The 12,818-nt window shown below is 55.7% G+C and overlaps 1 protein-coding gene across 7 annotated transcripts in view; it reads right to left on the reverse strand.

Moving 5' to 3' along the window:
* The window catches only part of SCN5A (sodium voltage-gated channel alpha subunit 5), a 90,035-nt gene that overhangs the window by 70,657 nt on the left and 6,560 nt on the right, over positions 1-12,818 (reverse strand). For all 7 annotated transcript variants that reach the window (XM_005901131.2, XM_070360484.1, XM_005901132.2 and 4 more), the window contains exons 3-4: positions 7,425-7,514; positions 5,971-6,099 (exon numbers count right to left, since the gene is read on the reverse strand). In XM_005901131.2, coding sequence (XP_005901193.2) covers positions 5,971-6,099; positions 7,425-7,514 — 219 coding nt within the window. The remainder of the gene's footprint in view (positions 1-5,970; positions 6,100-7,424; positions 7,515-12,818) is intronic.

A 12,818-nucleotide genomic window follows, 5' to 3' on the forward strand; every position in this document is an offset into this window, starting at 1 on the left:
CAGAGGAAGAAGACTTCCCAAGAGGATGCTTTGGAAGGCGAGATGGGAGGTTGCCCAGATAGTGAGCTCTTTGACTACAGGCAATGGCCAACAAAAGAAGAGGAAAAAAGCAGGTTGTGGAGTCCTAGGGATGTGCCAACCCCTCTCCCATGAGGCCACCTCTGTCTTGGTGTCCCCTTCCGATGGGTCTCCATGGGAGGAATCATCTTGGGAAGTAAGCAGCCCGCCTGGGGATATGTCCTGCTCAGGCCCGAGTAGTGTTTAGCTGGGCTGAGTGGCCATGGGCCCAACTTGGACAACAGATTCCATAGCCCCAGAAGGAAGGTGTCAGTCTCCGGGGGGCTGGGCCCACCCAAGCAGAGCACAAGGACATGCGTGGATGGGTCCCATGACCAGGCTGTCTGAGCATGGATGGATAGTGTGTGCCCGGGGCCGTCGGGAGAGTGGCAAGTGACTGGTGATATTTAATCAAAGGTTTCACATCCAAGGTGTCTGACATTTAACCGAAGGTGTCTGATGTTTGACAAAGAACAGCGGACTCTGGATGGCTCATGTGTAACCAAGTGTGTCCGACCCGGTGTCTGAGTGACATCAGCCCAGCGACGCTGGGTGAGTGTCGAGGGTGGGTTGACAGGGCTGATGGACTCACTCTGCCAGTCAGGGTGGCCCTCCAGGCCCTTCCACTCTGCTTAGAGCTTCTGCATGTGCCTTCAAGCTCTGGGGGTCTGCAGGGAGGGATGTGGCAGGCTGCGCCAGGGACTCAGTGTCCTGAGGTTGGTCGGGTCCGCCTGACCAGCGCTGACACCAGCTTCCTGTCCGTCCACTCACGGGCTCCTCCATCCTCATGGGGCTCTGTGGACCAAGCCTGCTCCCTCCTCACTCTCCATATCCCTTCAGGGATGGGAAGTCAGCAGACTCATTCTCAGTAGAGCTTTCCTTCTGTCTGTACCAGGTCCTTTCTATGGTGTGGTTTCCATTTCTTCCACTGGACTCACGGCAGCCTGCAAATCTTTCTTGGTTGCAATAGTCAGATACAGCCCTGGCTCCCGATGGGAGGTGAACATCACCTCATCTGTTGATTCGGTTGAAGCTCCCTCTCCACTTTGGATGGCTAGTCCACTTTCTGTGAGGGCTCTGACCCTCAGGCCTCAGAGGGTCGCACATTCTCCTCTCAGGCTTGGACTCTGTCCTGATGAGGTGTGGCCATGGGACTGTCAGGATGAACCTGCACCACTGCCAACGTCACTGTTACATGGAAGCCACCGTTCCGGCCTGCAGGTGGCTCTGGGTCCATTTTCTGCGGCTACTCCAGTGGGTGTGCCCCAGAACTGGGCTTTCTTGCTGAGGACACTGGCTTCAAGGCTGTGTCTCCTGGGTATAGGGAATGGGCAGAGAGCTGTGCCAGAGAGGGGGCCAACTCCTTCAGTCTCTTGTCCCTTCCAGACCCTGCCTGTTCCCTCGGGTCTCCAGGGAAGCCCTGCCCATGTCCTGCTTGGATTTAGCCAGTCTGTGCCCGTCCCAGTGTAGACCCTGCCTCCCCCACCCCCTAAGGGTCCCTAGCATCAGCAGTGCTTGCCCTCTAGTCAGCACCTGCTGGGCACAGGGAAGCCAAGACCCCAAGGGGTGTGCTCCCCATAGCCTTCAAGGCCAGTGGCGTGGCTGAGAATGGGGCGGGGCCAGCGGCCAAAATACTGAGGAGGAAGAAGCCTGGAAGGCGGGGTGCAGGGCAGGGTGAGGGCAAGGTGTGTCTGTGAGCACGTCTGTGACACGGGGGGCTATTGCCTCTTTTACTCGACCCAGAACCTGGTGCCTGACTACTTCCCATCTCGGGGCCCTAGACCCTCACCGAAGCCTCTTCTGGGGCCCTGGAGTACGGCAAGGCAGGAGAGACCCTATATCTAGCAAAGGGGCAGCTTCAACAGTGCCCCAGAGCCGGGTGGAGCAGAGATCTGTGCCGCCCAGATGCTCCATCGAGCCATTCTACTCTTTCTGCGGGGGCCGAGCCTCAGGGCAGGGGCAGACAGCTGGGGTGGGATCACGGGCCCTGACACAGAAAGAGCAGACGGTGGTGGGTGAGAGTTCTACCCCATCACACCAGCCCCAGTGCGAGAGGCTTTTGGAAGCTGAGGAGCCACGAGGAGGGCAGAGCCCGGCTTTGCTCCTGCTCAGCCCCCATCCGGTCAGGCGGCCCTCCCATTCCAGGCAGACGGCCCCTCCTGGGCTGCAAGGCAGAGGTACAGCCGGCACGTTAGCTGCTGCGGTGATTGCCACCCTCTCCTCTCTGCCCTCCCTGCCTTCCCTTCCAGGTTTGGTTTCCATAACAACCCCAGAAGGTGGGAGGCAGCTGGTAATGCCCAGCTGAAAGGGGGGCCACAGGAAGAGCTCCGGCTGGAGGGTTGCAAGTGGAGCCTGACAGGCTTCCTGGCACCCTCCTCTGACCCTCCACTCTAAAGTGGGTGGGACTGGGGATCAGGTGCAAGCCTAAGTCAGAAACATCAGATTAGGGGTGCTTCTCAAGGTTACGAGTTAGGAGACCTGGTTTGAGTCCCTGTGTTGCTGCTGATTCATCCTACAATTTGAGGCAAGGGGTAGGCTCTCTTTGAGCCTCAGTTTCTCCATCATCAAAACGGAGGGGAGGTGGGGGAATGTCAGTGAACAGAGCTTTCCTGCCACTCTGATTATTCTAGGAGCCCCACATTACTGAATCACTTTGGTTATAGCAGAATGCTTTTCACTGCATCACCACAGCAGTAATTCATTGTTTTCGCAAAGCAGGAGCACCGTCAATCGAAGTGCTGGGCCAGTCTAGCCCAGAGAGCAAATCTGGCATTCCAACGGGCCCGGCAGCTCCAGGGGAAGTGAGCGGGCCATTTCTTGTGAGACATTCAGAAACGTGGAAACAGTCTGGTCGCCGTGGAGGTTCGCTCTGCTTTTTCAGCCCAGGGTCAGTGTAGAATGAGGGCAGGAGGCCTTGGTGAGCAAGGCACTCCTGCTCTGCGATTCTGAATGAAGAGAGTAGTTTCCCTTGGGGTTCCGTGGAGGGGGTGGGCGCTGACCTGGATCCTCTCACGAGCCAGGACAGGAGGACTTCCTAAGAGCTAGATGGAGAGGACTCGGAGCACCGCCCAGAGCCACGGGCTGAAGACAAGGCAAAGCCTGGCTCCTGACATCAGACAAGGGGCCCAGGGTTCTGGGTGTGTTGTTGCAATAACCCAGTTCTCTGCTCAGGCTCCAGGATAGGAAGGTAGGGAAGGCTCAGGCAGACGCGGTACCCTCCTCCTGTGACTTCAGGCCCTCAGGGGTCTGTGGATCACCGCCCACCTCCCGCAGGGCACCTGAGAGCCTGGGCCTGGGGATCCTACTCCACTCTCATCAGTCGTGGCTCAGACACAGAGAACGCTACCTCCCTTCTCACACCTGGGACTCGCCTCCCAGCTCTGTGTTCTCAGTTGATGACCCTGCTTCTTACCACAGAGAAAACAGAAGCAATCAGGAGAGAAAGTCCTTCTCTCATCATCGGATCTATCAATCCACCCCCACTGCCCCTGGGAATTCTGTCTTCCCTGCTCTTATGGCCAACACTCCCCCCAGACCCTGGATTCCTGACCCCTCGGGGCCAGCTCAAGGGCTTTGGTCCTGCAGTTGGCCCCTTTCCACCATCACCAACTTGCCCTCTCTCCTGGATCGTTCCCATCAACCTGCACAGATGCTCCCTTCTTTAAGGGTTTTCCCTTCACCCATCCTCCCCTCTGATCACCATCCTACCTTGGGTCCTCTTTTAGAGTAAACCCCACAGACCAGATGGGTACACTTGCCCTGCTCCACTCTCTTCCCACCCTGCCTTGAGCCCTCTCTAATCAGCTGTGTCCCCCATCATGTCAAGGTCAAAGTCATCTGCCCTTTTTACGTTGTTGACTCCAACAGTGCAGCTCAGTTCTCACGAGCCTCCTTGTGGTTCCTTTCGAGTCACGTCCCCTCGCTGGCTTTCAGGACACTGCTCTCTCCTGGTTTTCCTCAGCCTTCCCCGGGGGTTCCTTCCAGTCTCTTTGCTCCATCCTCCTTCTTCCTGACTTCAGGATGTCGGAGCGTCCCAGGGTACAGTCCCCAGGCGGCTTCCCATCCCTGGCGACTCTCCCAGATGATCTCATCCGGTCTCCTGGCTTTAAATACCATCCGTATCCCGATGGCTTCTAAATTTATACCTCCGAGTGGACCTCTTTCCTGAACTCCAGGCTGGAAGATCCAGTTGCTGACTCGGTATCTCACCCTGGATGCTTTCAGACTTAATATATTCCACACCGGATATTCGAGTCTTCTCCTCCCTGCGTTCTCCAGGCCGACACATGGTCACACCGGCCACCCAGCTGCTCAAGCCAAGAGCTGCCTCGAGGCCTCCTGTCAGCCCTACTTTCAAACACCCCCAGGATCTGAGCATATCTCACACTTTCTCCACTGGAACCCTGGTCCCAGCCGCCACCCTCTCTCTCCTGGCCCCCAATACAGCCTCTGTGCTTACCCTTCCCCAGAGTCGCACCCACAGAGCAGCCAGGGCCACCTCCTCGAAGGTAAAGCAGAGTGCGTCCCTCCCTGCTTTTAACCCCCATCAGCTCTCATCACACTTGGCTCTTTTCTCGGCCTGTAGGTTTGAAGTCTGTCTCCCACAGCCCAGGGCTCTTGCCCTTGTTTGCTCTGTCTAGGCCTAAATCGACACTGGATTCCGGGTGACTGGTAGCCCCCTCCGAGCCTCGGTTTCCCCACCTATAAAAGGGTGGGCTGGAGTCAGCTGACCAGTATCGTGCCTAGAAATGGGGGCTCTGCTGCCTGTTCTGACCGGAAGACAGAGAGCACCCCATCATCAAGGTCCAGCCTCTCTCTTTCCCTCTCTCCTCCACTGCATAGCTGAGCTCAGAGCCACTCACATCTAAGGGCCAATAAAGACTTCGTCATGAACAGGCCGATTTAGTCAATCTGAGAAACCTAGAAAGCGGCAGCGGAACTGCACGTCGGATAACACCCAGCTCCACACCACCCCTTCACCAGCGGGGAAAGTGAGGCTCGAAAGGGCAGGGAGTATAACCCTCACCGGCTCTGCTGTTGCCAAGGTGCAGCACCCAGCCCTGCACCCACTGGGCTCTCCACACACATCAGTCTTTCGGAATGGGTTTGATGGCTAAGCCCCTGACCACGACTCCTGCATGACAGGCCTGCCCTGATCCCTCCAGCCTGCCAGAACCCAGCCTCCGTTGTCTGAGCTATCCAGAGCGGCATGCCTCAATCCAGCCCCTGGGCAAGAGGTCTCCTCCCAGGCAAGGAAGTGCGGCTTCAGCCGGTGGAGCAGCAGGCCTAGGGTCGCACTTGCTCACTGCGTCCCCGGCGTCAGTCTGCTCATCTGTAAACTGGAGATAAGGAACCTCAATCCCGTCTACCTCTCTGGCTGGTGTGAGGACCTAGTGGATCATATCGGTGACTAGGGGTCTCGCAATGTGCCAGACGTGGGGTCTGTGAATGGAGATTGAAGCCACGCCAGGGTGCCTGGCAGGAGCTCCTGGGGATGTCTGGCCACTCCTCTGGGCTCCTTTGATCTCTCTTCTGCAGTTTAAGTCACCTTGGAGTCCAGGTCACTTTTCATAGTGGTCCAGAGATTTCAGGTTGTAACACTGGTTTCCCTTGACGGAAAGCACAGAGGATGCGAAACCTGAATCTTAATGAAGCCCCTTGAGCACAAGGCTGCCACGGAGCCACAGATGAGCCAGTGGCCCTGAGCCCTAAGGAAGCCTGAGCTACCCTGAACCCGTCTCTCCCCACCAGGATGAGCCAAGGGCCTCCGTGCCGTCTTCCACCTCCACAGCAGGAAAGCGCGTTGCTCTGCAGCCACCTGTGGAGCTGGCGTGGCCTCAGCCTGGGGCCAGGAGTGGCGCCCTCGCCCCTCAGTGTGGCCTCTCCCAGAAAGCGCAGCCACAAGGTACTTACGCCATGATGATCACGCTGAAGTCCAGCCAGTTCCACGGGTCCCGAAGGAAGGTGAACGCGTGCAGGCAGAAGCCTCGAGCCAGAATCTTGACCAGAGACTCAAAGGTGTAGATGGCAGTGAAGGTGTACCTGGGGAGGAGAGATCAGCGGGGGGGTGAAGCCTGTAGGCCAGTTGGCATGAGCCCTGTGCATCTTTCCCCCTCGGCGAGGGCCCTCAGACCAGGCTCTCTGCAAAGCCCCCCGGGCAGAGCTGGAGTTGGGAGTTGGAGCTTTGTTCCAAAAACCTGGTCGGCTAATGCATCATCCCGTTTACTCAGCATCGTGCACAGGCCTCCCACATTCCCGTGTGAACTCTCTATCTTCTCTCAGTTGTCTTGATGTAAGAAGACCCTTCACCTGTCTCCTCACCGCAGCCCTGGGGGTTGAGGTACCCTCTGTGGCCACTGTCGGGCTGTCAGGACACTCAGAGCCATGGCCCCGCGCTTCTGTTTGTGGATTCTCAGTGGACAGCCTGGTCTATCGTCAACCACCTGTGGGTAGGTGGGTACAGGGGTCTGCCTTGGCTTTGAAAGCGGGTTGATGTTCTAACACCTGGGACTAGAAGACGGCTGTTCTCCGAGCTTGGGGCCAGCGGAGCAACCCCAAAGGCTCAGATGCCGGGGCTGCGGCCCACAGGGCCAGACGAGGAAAGGGCCACGGCCCTGCTGGTCTCCGGGTCTTAGCAGCTGGATGCGGAGCGCAGCGTCAGTGATGCTGCCGGGCCCTGTGTGAACGAGGCAAGCCACCTAGGGAAGAGAGGCTTCCCCAGCCTTTTGGTGGTCCCCTGAAAACAAGAGCCAAATGCACCAGGGGTGCTGGGTCCTCTTAGAGCCCATAGGGCAGGTACTTTCATCTGGGAAGGAAGAACCAGGCAGCTTTCTAAAACTGGTTATAGGAAGTAGGATCTAGGGAAAAGAGACAGCAGCGTGTGGTGCTGAGCTAGGGAGAGCCGGGGGCCCTTTCGCAGTGCCCACTCCCCCTAGCTGCACAGTTTGAAGGGGTTACTTCTCCAGTTCTCTCTCATCTGTCAAACGGGCCCAGCGGCCATACCTGCCCTACTGGGTTGTCGTGAGGGTCACGGGACATGATGCTTACAGTTCTAGGACAGTGCCTGGTGCGCACCAAGCGTTCATTCAATTATTAATTAGTATTGCCTCTGTGCATTCTCCAAAACCATCAGGTGGGTCAGGGAGAAAGCCCTCTTTTTGCCAACCCAGAGAGCTTCCTCTCCTGACGACACAAATCAAAGCACAAATTTGGCAGGACTGGAAGCAGCAAGAGAGGGAAGGGCTGGGCCAAGGGCGCCCCAGGTGGGTGAGTCGTGGGTCTCTGCTCATGTGACCTTGAGGCCAGGAGTCTCGAAAGGGAAAGGCAGAGGGGGCAGGGCCTGCTGGAGAGGCCCTGGGGATACTCACTCGACATATTTGGTCCAGGGCGGAGGGTCGTGCTGGGCCATGAACACGCAGTTGGTCAGAATGGTACACATGATGAGCATGCTGAAGAGCGTGGCGCAGTGTCAAGGAAGGTCGCCTGCAGGGGGCCAACCGGCCGCCACCACCAGCGGGCCCCACCCCTGGGCCCCACCCCACCAGGCCAAGGCTGCTAGGTGGACGAGACGAGGGCTCCCAGGAGACACACCGGGGCTCTGCCCAGTCCTTGCCAATCCCTCCCCTCTGAGGCTGCACACCTGCCCTGCTCCACGGCCTCTGACAGGGACCAGACCCTTGAATTTGAGCTATTAGCAGAGTCCTTTGTAGGGCCCATCCCAGAGGGATGGATGGAAGGAAGGAACCTCCCAGACCTCAGAGGTTTTTACCTTTATAAACGGCTGCTCAGAGGCCACTGTTTTGGGGGGAGGGAAGCCACGATGGCAGGGCTCTGAGTGCCCTCCTCCACTTCTATGGGAGTGGCCCAGGCTGACCTTTGAATCAGGACTTCTGCCAAAACCTATATGCCTTGTCAGGACACACTGTCCTGGGGGGAAGCAGGAGACGGGTTCTCTGGCTGTTGCTTCTTTTGCACAGGCTTTTCTCTCTTGGCCTCTGCTCCACCTGGTACCCTGCTTCTCTCCTTCAAGGAGCTCCTCAGGGTGGTCTGCCCTGACTCCTTGCTTATTGCATCCCCAGGGCACCGGGCACCCCTCTGTTAGCATGTCTGCCTCCCTGAATGACAGCTTCCCTCTGTTCCCACCAGAAGGGGAGCTCTTTAAATGCCACGACTGTGTCTTGGGCAGCCTTGGGCACTTGGCCTCGAACCGAACTGCTCCAGGCCTTGTCTGATCCCTGACTCCTTGGCTCCAAGTCCCAGACGCTGCTTCAGACTGGATGAAGCTCTGCCTGACCGCCATGGCCTCTCTCACCTCTACCAGGACTGCAGAGGAACAAAGGCCAGACCCTGGGCCTCCTGTGGGCGGGGACACCCTAGGGTCCCGGCCCAGAACAAGGACACTCTGCTGCCCTCAGGAATCCTCTCCCGAGTCTGACTGAGGAAACGGCTTCCCACCCCTGCAGCTGCTCCCACGGTCACCATCTTGCCATGGCATGGTCCTGCAGGGTGATTCACATGGACGCCCCAGGTGCTGCAGTAACTGAACTCCGGGGGCCTGCCTTTTCCCTCCCCATCACAGTTCCACCCTTTCCCATGGCCTGCCCAACCTCAGGCCCAATGCGGAGTCCAGTGCAGTCAGACTGGAGAGGGGGCTGAGCTAGCGTTTTGATTTCTGGAAGAGGGCTGGCCCAGCGGGGGAGAGAGGTGGGATGTCTTCCACACCTCCAGTGCTTCTTGGAGAGAATCCAGGGAATCAGGCAATAGCATGTTAGATCCAGCCTGCAGCTTTATAGCGAATTCTCCAATTTCTCATCTGAGATGACAGGGGTCAGATTTGGAGACCCTCACCCCTAGTTAAAACAGGGTTCAGTTCAGTTCAGTTACTCAGTTGTGTCCGATTCTTTGCGACCCCATGGACTGTAGAACATCAGGCTTCCTTGTCCATCACCAACTCCCGGAGCTTGCTCAAACTCATGTCCATTGAGTTGGTGATGCCATCCAACCATCTCATCCTCTGTCATCCCCTTCTCCTCCTGCTCTCAATCTTTCCCAGCATCAGGGTCTTTTCCAATGAGTCAGTTCTTCACATCAGGTGGCCAAAGTATTGGAGTTTCAGCTTCAGCATCAGTCCTTCCAATGAATATTCTGGACTGACTTCCTTTAGGATTGACTGGTTGGATCTCTTTGCAGTCCAAGGGACTCTCAAGAGTCTTCTTCAATATCACAGTTCAAAAGCATCAATTCTTTGGCACTCAGCTTTCTTTATAGTCCAACTCTCACATCCATACATGACCACTGGAAAGTCATATGACTACTGGAAAGCTGGTAGCTCAGCTCAGAGGCCAGAACTGCAAGGAGCCTTGATTTCTCCCCAGCTAGGGGGCACCTCCCAGACACTGGGGTCCTTCCCTCAGCTTGGTATCTGTCCCTCCCTCTGCCTGGGGGAGGGTCTCCACCACTGGGCCTAGCTCCTTCTCCAGCATTCAAGGGCAGATTAGATAACCATCTCAATAGCCCTTCTCCCCTACACACACACACACACACACACACACACACACACACACACATTCCTCACACCCTGGCTCCCTGCCAAGGCTTTCCTCACTGGGCAGGGAGTTAACAAGCTCCCTTAACCAGCCTTTGTTCATCCCCAAAGGTCCATTGCTTAACTGTCTACTGAGGATCAGATGACTCCTGAAATATGAAGGTAATGATGCTAACCGCAAGTATTTATTGAGCCCTTCCTAGGTGCCAGGCTCTGCTGTCTGCACCCATTGACTATTTCTCTCCTCCCAAGAATGCAGGAGGTGGAGACTTCTTCCCCATTCTAGAGATGAGGAGACTGAGGCACAAAGAGGTTACCTTGAAGGATACTCTAGTAGGTAGAGAAATGCCCCCCAGCAAAGACAATCACGTCCTAATCCCTGGAAACTATAACCGTTCATGTAGATGGCAAAGGGGACTTTGCAGATGTGATTGAATTAAGGATCGGGTGATTATCCTGGATTATCTGGGTGGGCCCAATGTCATCACAGGGTCCTTATAAAAGAGGACCAGCAGGCGTCAGCATGATGTTCGTGAGAAAGACTCCACCAGCTGTTGCTGACTTTGGAAATGGAAGGAGGCCAGAGCCGAGGATTTTCCGCAGCCCCTGGAAAACAGAAAAACCTAGAAAACGGATTCTGTCTGTGAACCTCCAGAAAGAACTTCGGCCCTGTGGATACCTTGTTTTTAGCCCAGTGAGATCTTTTTTGGACTTCTGACCTCCAGAACCATAAGACGACAAGTCTGCATTGTTTCAAGCTGCTAAGTCTCTGGTAATTTGTTGTAGCAGCTGCAAAAAATGACTGTGGGTCCAACCCTGGTCAATAGCAGAGCCCAGATCTGAGACCTGGCCGTCCTGATGCAGGCTCCACTCTGAACTCCGCTGCAGCCTCACCATCTCTGCACAATGACAGCAAAGTCCCCTGGTCCCTTCCCTCACCTCCAAACTGAAGGGCCTGTGGGAATCACATTGTTTCAGGCCCTCAGTCACCAAGTGGGAGTGCCATCCCACACTTGGACTCTGACACCCACAGGCACGCTGAAAACCATGGGGTGAAGAGCTCTGTAAAGTGTGTGCAGACAGCCACCCAGGAAGACGAACTGAATTATTTGTCATTTTTAAGAACCCACCTCACGTGAGCATAAGGGCGTGGCTCTGTGTGGGGGACAGGGAGACCTCCAAGCCATTGAACTGCTTCAAGATAGGAGATTATGAAAAATCAGACTGGTCTCCAGTGAGGCTGGGCAGGAAGGCTTCCTGGAGGAGGCATTCACATAGGCTCTGGAGGCTGGTTAGGGTTCCTCCAGCAAACAGCCCAGCTGGTCCTGGGGAAGCTCAGGACTAGAGAGATGCCTGTCTGAGGAACCGAGCCTCTCCCCGCTGTGGTCATAGCACTCACGGCTCTCATCAGCGTGGAGAAAAGGCTGGTTGGCAGACAGCAGCAGTGTGGACAGGCTGCCTTGGACCAGAGGACTCAGCTGGACACAGACAGAGGTGAACTGCAGTCTGACATCAAGACTTAGGGAAGAGCCAGAGCGGACAGCCCTTCTGAGCCCTGCCAGCCACGGCCTGCGCTGCACAGGGGGAAAGGAAAGGCGCCATCTGAATGAATTTTGGCTTCTCCAGACTCAGCAATGCCCTAGCGTGAGTTGCCGAGACTCCAGTCTCTGCCACTTGACTGCTCAAAACCCTGCCTGGCTCTCCAGTTCTTGAGGACGGCCCTGCCGTTACTCTCAGTCGTTGTTGGGTAGGTGTGTGAGCGTGTGACCTTTTCCTACATAGACTGAGCCTCTCGTCCACGTGACTCTGCCCAAGCATCCCTGAGTTCCCATGGAGCCACCACACAGCCAATACCAGAGAGAGAAGCCAGGCACGCTCCCGGCCGGAGCGCACCTGTTTGCGCTGCCTGGTGGCTGCAGGCCGATGGCTGGGCGGGTTTCGTGCGTGGGCAGCGGCAGAGGCCAGCTCTCCAGGGCTGAGCCGAGCCGAACATCTTCAATCCTGTCATGTCATTGTCCCTAAACACCCACTCCCAGCCTCGTAATTAAAATGCCAGCAAGGACTGCCAGCCTGGGTTGTGGGGAATGCCTGAAACTGGGGCCGCCTGTCTTCAGATGCTAAGGAGTCAAAAAACTCCCAATGAGAAGGGAATTAACAGTAGGCATATTTTCATATATTTGTTCTATTAAATGAACACACACACCACACACACACACACACACACACACACGGTTTGATTGCCCATTTGAATCTAGAAGAACGTGGGAGGATTTTGTGAACATATCCTGTGTACCCAGAAAGGCAAAATGCTGCTCGCCATGAATGTGCAGCGTCTCTGAATGTGACTGCAGTGGAATTTGGAGTTCTGTTGGTTTCTTTTATTTAATCCTGGCAGGAACACATTCTGCAGGATTATAACAAAAATACATCGGGAAAAAAAGTTCTCCATGCCCATATTTACTTTTTAGGCAACTTCCCAGGGACGCACTGCGAGCATGGAGCCCAGAGCAAAGCTGAACAGAGTTATCGTGCGCTTGCGAGCCGGTCCCTGGGAATGCCTGGATTGTCACAAGTGAGAGGAATTTCTTTCTGGAGAGCAGGGCCTGTGTTCCTGCCCGCTTTCAAGTAGTCTTTGTCCTTACTGCCCTTTCCAAAGGGCCTGGCACAAAACTTTGCACATTGGGGGCTGAGATGTTTGAATATCTGTAGAAATGTAAGCCAGAGAAAGCGATGGCACCCGACTCCCGTACTCTTGCCTGGAAAATCCCATGGACGGAGGAGCCTGGTAGGCTGCAGTCCATGGGGTCGCAAACAGTCGGAAACGACTGAGCGACTTCACTTTCAGTTTTTACTTTCATGCATTGGAGAAGGAAATGGCAACCCACTCCAGTGTTCTTGCCTGGAGAATCCCAGGGACGGCGGAACCTGGTGGGCTGCTGTCTATGGGGTCGCACAGAGTCGGACACAACTGAAGCGACTTAGCAGCAGCAGCAGCAGGAATGTAAGCAGATAATTAGCTTCAGTTTTGCAACATGAAAAAGTTACTAAAGATCTGTGGCACAGCAATGTCAGCATGACTGTTCTGGACACTTAAGAATGGTTAAGATGGTCAATTTTATATGTTTTATACCACACAAAATGTGTGTGTGTGCTCAATCACTTCAGTCCTGTCTGACTCTCTGTTACCCTATGGACTGTAGCCCACCAGGTTCCGCTG

This window comes from Bos mutus, chromosome 22 (genome assembly GCF_027580195.1).
Source record: "Bos mutus isolate GX-2022 chromosome 22, NWIPB_WYAK_1.1, whole genome shotgun sequence".
NCBI classification, from domain to species: Eukaryota; Metazoa; Chordata; class Mammalia; order Artiodactyla; family Bovidae; genus Bos; species Bos mutus.